This window comes from Durio zibethinus, chromosome 11 (assembly GCF_047325235.1).
Source record: "Durio zibethinus cultivar Kanyao isolate XHJ-2024 chromosome 11, ASM4732523v1, whole genome shotgun sequence".
NCBI lineage: Eukaryota > Viridiplantae > Streptophyta > Magnoliopsida > Malvales > Malvaceae > Durio > Durio zibethinus.
The window spans coordinates 10,728,253-10,736,548 of record NC_143172.1 but is presented as its reverse complement, the minus strand read 5'-3'; the positions used below and the strand labels follow the sequence as shown (position 1 = coordinate 10,736,548).

At 33.4% G+C, this 8,296-nt stretch overlaps 1 protein-coding gene across 1 annotated transcript; it reads right to left on the bottom strand.

Moving 5' to 3' along the window:
- Positions 1-241: 241 nt before the first annotated feature.
- On the bottom strand, positions 242-3,541 carry RKL1 (receptor-like kinase 1). The gene is made up of 2 exons (XM_022882356.2): positions 1,832-3,541; positions 242-1,212 (listed from the first exon to the last, which is right to left on the bottom strand). The coding sequence occupies exons 1-2, from the start codon at positions 3,186-3,188 to the stop codon at positions 590-592; spliced, it is 1,980 nt and encodes a 659-aa protein (XP_022738091.1). The 5' UTR covers positions 3,189-3,541; the 3' UTR covers positions 242-589.
- Between the last annotated feature and the right edge of the window lie 4,755 nt (positions 3,542-8,296).

Sequence of the window (8,296 nt, the reverse complement as noted above, 5' to 3'; positions counted from 1 at the left end):
ACAGTTTGGTCCACCAACAAGCTTCCATCATCACATTCACATGTACCATTACACAAATTCAAAATATCAATACTTATATTTCAGATCTGAAAAATTATTCTGCCATGATTCATTAATTAATTATCTGCATTTTTCTATGATTTTTTACTAAGACTTTTAGCAATGCCAAATTATGTTACTAAAGAAATTCTCATTTGTTAATAGACGTCACAACCAACCTTTTAAGGCAATTAAAACAGCCTGGTCTTAAACGGATGATAAGTTGAATCAAAAGCAAAAGCACAAGTCATAATTACAACCACCAAGATCCACCCAACAAGAACAAAAGGAACAGATTTCCACCTCAAACTATAAATGAAAAAAAAAAATAAAGGAAAAGAAAAACAAGTACAATGGCCAATGGAGAATTAGGGGAAAAGAAGAGAGGGGAAAAAGAAAAAGACAATTGGCACCTAATAAAGGAATATTAGATCGAGGTCAAGCATTCAACAAGGCCACCAAACTTATCATGCTAATTATGGACATAATAAAGGAATGACAATCCATCTATCCATCAGAGAACATGTTATGGTGGCCGGCCTGAGATAACTTATCGAGAGTCATCTGCATCATTGACCTCATCAGGCTGTGCATCCAGATCTTCTCGCAAACTAGAACGACGTAGCTCCTCAATTCGGGTTGTCACTTCAGACATGGAGGGGCGATTGTCAGGGTATTGGGCAGCACAATCTACTGCAAGTTGCAAGAGTTGGACCATCTCTTCCTCCACATTCTGATACCTGATGAGCTCAAGATCAAAAACCTCAGAAGTCCATTCCTCACGAACAACAGACTGCACCCATCTTGGGAGGTCAATTCCTTCCTCATTCAAGATTGAATGGGTGGGGGCTTTCCCGGTCAGTAGCTCCAAAAGCAACACACCAAAGCTATAAACATCAGCCTTTTGTGATACTTTGCGGGGGTCAGTCACCTCCGGTGCCCGGTACCCAGCCACTCGATTGGGAGTGGAGGAAGGCCCTACAAGGTGTGCCAGGCCAAAATCTGAAACTTGAGCTACATAGGATTTAGTGAGGAGGACATTTGAAGACTTTATGTTTCCATGAGAAACATTAGGGCCTTGAGAGTGCAGGAATTCGATTCCCCGGGCAGCTCCAAGAGCAATTCCAGATCTAGTGTCCCAGTTCAGTGGAGTCCTTCCTGCTCCTTTGTTCCCTGTATCCCAAAAGTTTAACAGTGAAATGAAAGAAAAATTAAAGCTAAATACAGCACTATCACTCCAGACTATGATGTAATCTCCAGAAATAGCTGAAAAATGATGCTAAATAAATCAACAAAGTTTGATGACAAACACTTAGATGAAAGCAAAATTGAATTTTGCTCATAACAGGAGAGGTAAATGGCTGAATGAGAAGATCAATGCAATATCATTCATATCATTCACCTATGAAGAATGAATACCATCTACATATCAAATTAAGCAACTTCAAAAGAAGCAATGAAGAATTACTTTGAATTCCACCCATTTAAGCATCCTTTTTTATCAGTTTTTTATAAGAGAATCAACCCATAATAATAATAATAATAATAATAATAGTGCAGTTTATTATTATCTTCACAAAAGAACCAAGTCTAAGAGCTAACTAATAACAAATAATAGTATCAAAAAAATTAGAAACACACACACATAAAAAAAAAAAAAAAGGCTCAGTAATCATCTCCACCAACAGATGATGAATGAAAATGATAACTATTCACCAACATAAATCTGGAAAAAGCAAAGCAATAAATGATCTAAAAAGGATTGCTCTAAATTTAAAAAAAAAATGCTCACCATGCAAAAGCGCAGATAAGCTTCCCATGGGCATGTAATCATAAACAAGAAGCTTCTCATCCCTACTAAAGTAGTAAGCTCTGAGAGGGACCAAATTTTGATGATCCATAGCTCCAACCCCTTCAATCTTATCCTTAAATTCCCTCTCAGAAATTGTGACATCCTTGAGCCTCTTAACAGCCACTGCATTGCCACCTTCCAACACTGCTTTATATGTTGTTCCAAATGGTCCTTTACCTAAAACCTCAGCAGAAGCTCTCAACAAATCCTCCAAGTCAAACACTCTCGCTGCATTCCCAAAGAAAACCAACTTCTTAGCTCCGGTCCCATTGGTTTCAGCTGCTTTCACTCCACCACTACCCACCATTGCTGCTGCTGCTGCCGCCGCGACTGAATACCCATTCCCATATCCACCATTCTCCATTTCTCCACCTGATTTCTCCCCAGGAATCTCCAATTCTTGATTTTTAATCGAAGCAATGGCAATTGACCTCGTTTTCTTGCTACTCTTCTTTCTACATAAAACCATCAAAATCATAACAATCAATAGAAATCCCAGCATAGATCCGATCACAATACCTGCAATTGCACCCCCAGACAACTTGCTCTTCTTATTTTTCTCGTGTTTATTCACGTCCGTCGGATTGGCAGGCTCAGTTGCATTCCCTGCAGCAGCAGTAGCAGGGCAAGCCTTGTCAAGTGGCAGTCCACAAAGCAAATTCCCCAGAAAAGCATCGGACCCATACTTCTGTAACCCCTTTGGGATTGAGCCGTTCAACAAATTATTTGACACATTAAACTGATCGAGATTTTGCAAAGAACTCAAATCAGGTACCGACCCAGAAAAGCTGTTGCTATCAAGAAGCAAAGTTCTTAACCTTGTCAAATTGTTGAAACCAACAGAGATTTCCCCAGAAAAATTATTACCGCCAAGATTTAGCCTCACTAAACCATGAAGACCAAACAGGAACTCCGGGATCTCACCAGAAAAACGGTTCCCTTGCAAGTAAAGGTTTCGGAGATTCTGACAAAAAGCAAGATCCGAAGGGAGTTGTCCGGTTAACGAGTTGAGACGGAGACTGAGGGTGCGCAGCTGAGTCAAGTTCCCGAAAATGCCAGGAGGGATTTGACCTGAGAGTGCAACGCCAGGTAGCCTAAGCCCTGTAACGCGGTTCTGCTCGCACCTAACCCCAGCCCAGGAGCATGGACTTTGGTTGGAGATGTTCCAGAACAGGGTTCGGCCTCCGACCGAGGAACGAAGCGCCAAAAGCGCTGCTCTATCGGTGACAAGATCTGGTTTGGTCGCCTTTAGTAGGAGCAAAAAAAGAATGGAAATGAAAAAAATTTGGGTTGGCATTTTTGGTTTTGCTTAAGACAAGGGATTAAAGATATACTAATGCGGATAATATGGGAGGATTTTGCCCCTGTTTGTCTCCCGTTTGGCTTGGAAGCATTCAAAGAAAAAAAAAGAAAAGATAAGAGAAGAGAATAGAGAGAAGAGAGAGTTTAATGAGAGAGCATTTTTTTCTATGTCGATAGGTAAAGGGTGGGTGAGTAGTAGTACTGTAGTGACGAATGTGAAGGAAATACAACCCAATCCAATACAATACGGTAATACAATACAACGGAAGAGGCAAACCCTAGCTGTGTACGGTATTGAACGATGCTGGTTAGTCAACAGGGTTTCCTACCTGCTTTTTCTTTTCTTTCGTCTTTAACGGAGTATTTCTTTTTGTGTTTTTATTTTTTTAAATGAGTAAATTAAAACATATTTAACAGAATATCTCTATTCATTTTTGTTCTTTTTTACTGATAAGCTGTAAACGTTTTTTCATCGTATTTTTCTCTCAACGGAGATGAAAATGCGGCTGAGTAAAATTAAAGGTTTTTTTTTTTTTTTATTTGATGGGGGAGTGTCGGGCCGAGGCTTTTATTTTAGCTTTTGCGAATATAGAAATTTAGCATTATGCAGCGGGAGATTCAAGATTTTTTTATGTTTAATTAATAATATAATAATAATAAATGTTGATAAATTTATTAATTTATTTAAAAAATAATGTTAAAAAATTTTGTGAATTTTTTTATTTTTAAATTTTTGGGAGTTTTCACGAATATCTTAATTCATCATTTGAATTTGCCACTGACGTTGTGTATTTATTATTTTTTAATAAAAATTTCACAAAATTGATGTCACGTTGTTAATATGGATTCGTCATTGGATGCTTTAACTACAACAAAAAAAATTTAAAAAAATGAAACGCAAAATGAAAAGAATTTGCAATTTGGTTTCTCTTTATCCAATTATAGAGATGATGCTTAAAAAATTTGGGTTCATTTGAATTAGCAAAAAAATTTTGTTTTGATGATATTAAAATTAATATTATTGTTAAAATTATAATTATTGTAATAGTGATATTAAAATCAATTTTGATATATAATTTAGATATCAATGTAATAATGGGAAAAATGTTAAATATAGTGTTAAAAAGTAAATAACAATAAATAACGTTAGATTAAAACTTGTATATAATAAAATTTATAATATATATTTGATATTTGTAAAATTAATAAATTATAAAAAATTATTTAAAATTATTTTTATATTAAATAATATTTTTATTATTAAATATTTAAAACTTAATTTTTATATATATTATTATTATATATAAAAAAAAAGAAAATAAAATAATGAAAAAGCAAAGTTAAAGGCCACAAGTGATACAACCATTTTTGTCCCTTCACTATTGTTTCAAAAAGTGAAAAAGATTTTAAAAAGTTAGCATTATTGACAAGGAAACCTGCAGTAGAGATGGAATTTACAATGTGACGAAAAAAAAAAGAAAAAAAAATATATGGTGCGTATAAAACAACTTCAACTCCACTGAAATTGTTTGCCAAATGTATGGTTAATCTAGTTTGGGAGCAAATTGCACCTCAATTGGGGACATGGGCTTTTAGTGAATTGTATCGCACTAAGGTTTTACTTTGTAGGGAAGATGAAAAAGAAAACGAAAAACTTGTTAATATAATTATTAAAATTTATAATCATTTTTATTATTTTGTAGATTAAACATTATATTAATAAATTTTTTATTCTCGTCCCTTCTAATAATTTTTATCAAGCAAAGCCTAATTGTCCAAAGAGAAAATTTTCACTATGTTAGAGACTACTTTCGCCAAGAAAAATGAATTTTTTTTTTATGGATTGTTATTTTATATATTGTGAGTGAAATTTTACAAATTAATGAGATTGAAATATTATCATACATCTTTTTTTATATTAATATTTTTATTTTTTAAGTATATTTTAAGTGGGTGTATATCAACCTCTAATCTTGATCTATGGGTAATGTACAAGATAAAATTTTATCATTTATTCAAAAAAAAACTTGCTTTATTATTTTCTTTTTATAGACGAAAATCTATTCAATTTAAATTACTCCTTCCATCTCATAAATTATGTTTGGCTTGTGTTTTTTGCAATGAATATAATATTCCAATAACATATGATAAAATAGTTTAGGTTTTCCCGAAAATCAAGTAATTAAATATTTGAATCTTTTTCATTAAAAAAAAAAACAAAAACCTTCCGTAGTCTAATTAATATAAGCCACTAGGCTCAATACTTAACTAATAATTACATTATCTGACAAATGTTCAAAGTTATATCTAATACTTACATTATACACAAAAATAGAAAGTAATTAAAAGACTTAATTAAATAAAGAACTATTCTTGATTCTAATTAGCAAATTAGCAAACAGCACCAAAAAAAAAATCCTCTTTGACCTTTTTTTCTCGTGATTGTTTCGTACATCGATCAGTTTGTTTCTTAGTAAATAGAAATTTATTAGCAAATAGCACCAAAAAAGAAAATCTCAAGTTTAACTTCATATAAAAGTGCTTGGCATGCTTCAACAACATATCGGAGATCTCAAAATTACATGAAATTATGATTGGTCCCTCGTTCTGGTTATCAAGATCATCTTATTCTTGGGATTGCATCAACAATTCCTTGAAAATTGAAAGTGAAAGATACTCTTACCTCTTACTCTCATCCTTTATGTCATTGGCATGAGTACAAGAGCTCAAATGCCGAAGATAAATCTAGCCTTTACTCTGATCGACCTTATACTTGTTATTTCAAGTTCTTACATGCAATTCAAATTTTGCACTAATATTTTGGCACACCAAGTAAGGGCTTTTTTTTGTTAAGTTTGGAATGACACCATGAAGAAAAGTAGTAGAAAAATGAGGTCAACCCATAACAACAAAAACCTCTAACACCTAACTCACCTTAAAACTATGGTGGTTGAGCTAGAAGTGATCGAGATGGTGAAGATCCAAGGTCTACCTGACTAGAGAAAAGTTAAAAAATAGGAGATTGATGGAGCTGGCTGTGATTGAAGTGGTGGTTGACCTTAAGAAGGAAAAAAAAAAGAGATTGATTGCTCTTAGCCTTGGCTTTCGAATGTCCATTATTGAAATCTAATCCAAGGTCTGGCTAACTTGATGAAAGAGGAAAAAAGAGATCGCCCACTCTCAGCCTTGGCTTTTAAATACCAATAGTTGAAACCTACAATGGTATTTCTAATCCTTTTAATCAATTGGATTTACTATATGCTAATATATTGATACAATGAGCAATACCATATAATAAGGTTCAATATTGAAGCTTCAAAAGTGAACGAGCTTTACTACAACAATAAGTGAAGCTACAAAAGTGGATGAGTTTTGAAAACGAGTTCGGCATAAGAGCTCAACTCGATAAAATTGCATTCGTAAAGGTCTAGCTCAACGAAATAGCTCATCTTGACAAATTACGTTCATAAAGGCCTAGCTTAACAAAAGAGCTCATCTCGACAAATTGCATTCATAAAGGCTCAGCTCAACAAAATTGCTTTCATTAAGGCTTAGCTTAGTAAATGAGCTCACCTTAACAAATTGATTATTAAAGGCCTAGCTTGGCAAAAGAGTTTAACTTGACAAATTGCTTTTATAAAGGCCCAGCTTAATAAAAAGAACTTATCTTGATAAATTGCCTACAAAAGGTTGAACTCGGGAAAAACTGTTTATCTTAAGAAATTGCTAGCAAAAGAGCTCATCTCGACAAATTACTTTCATAAAGGCTCAACTTAACAAAAGAGCTCATATTGATAAATTACCTTCATAAAGGTCCAGCTTAACAAAAGAGCTCATCTCAACAAATTATCTCCAAAAAGCTTAGCTTGGCAAAAAAACCACTCTAAAAAAATTTTCATATACTGATACTTGGTTATACTGACGGTCAAATTGCATTAATAAAATAGACTTTTACTCATGAATTTTTAATACCGTCAGAATATACCATACTTATATACTATACATGTACCAACACTTTATTTAACCGTTGGTATAAATAAACTTTTTTTTACAGTATATGGCTATCCGTTAGTATAAATATGTTATATACTGATGGTTATTAAAGTAACCGTTAGTATAGGCTCAAAAACAATTATTGGCTTTTGTTTAAGCAAAAAAATTAGAGGGCATTTGGTTCACGAAATCGTAGATTCCGAGAAAAAGTGTGATACCTGAGGTTTTCTTTCATTTTTAGGGTATTTCATGTTTAGATTCACTTGTTCAGTTGGAGGGATTCTATATATATTAAATCTAAAATAATTACTATAATTTCCTTGGCATATATGATGATAATTTAAATAACCTCATTTTAATTGAATGAGATTATTCAAGGCGTTTTCTAGCAAAAAATACCTTGAATAATTTCTTGAAAAACTTAAAAACTCTAGAAGTAGGGATCGAACCTATGACCTTATGGTTAACAGTTGTATGCTCTAATCGATTGAGCTACTTCAATGTTTTTATAATTGAAAGGTATTATTTAAACTAAGAATAATCCCCTTTAGGAGGGGATTATAAAAACGATTTGAATAATCCCCTCCCATTTTCTTTTTGGATTATTCAAAACATTTTTGGCTAGAAAACACCTTGAATAATCCCATTCAATTTTTTGTAAGAGATTATTCAAGGCATTTTCTAGCCAAAAATGCCTTGAATAATCCTCTCATAAAAATTGAAAGGGATTATTCAAGGCATTTTAGCCAAAAACATCTTGAATAATCCCATTCAATTTTTTGTAAGAGATTATTCAAGGCATTCTTCCAATCAACTCTACATACTTAATCTCTACCTCCCACCAACTTTCTCCACCCATCGGTACCCATAGCCTAATCTCCATCTCCCACCAACTTTTTTCACTTTTCATTGACTCTACAAACTTAAACCCATCAGCACCCATTTTGTTTTAGAGCTGAATCAAAGTTGAAGCATCAAGACTCTCATCATTTCTCAAAAGGCATTTTTCATTTTATGCATGTCAATTTTGTGTCATCGAGCATGCCTTTTTTTTTTGTCCTTCTACTGGCATTGGCTTTGATGATTGAATGTTTTGTGAAGAAATAATAG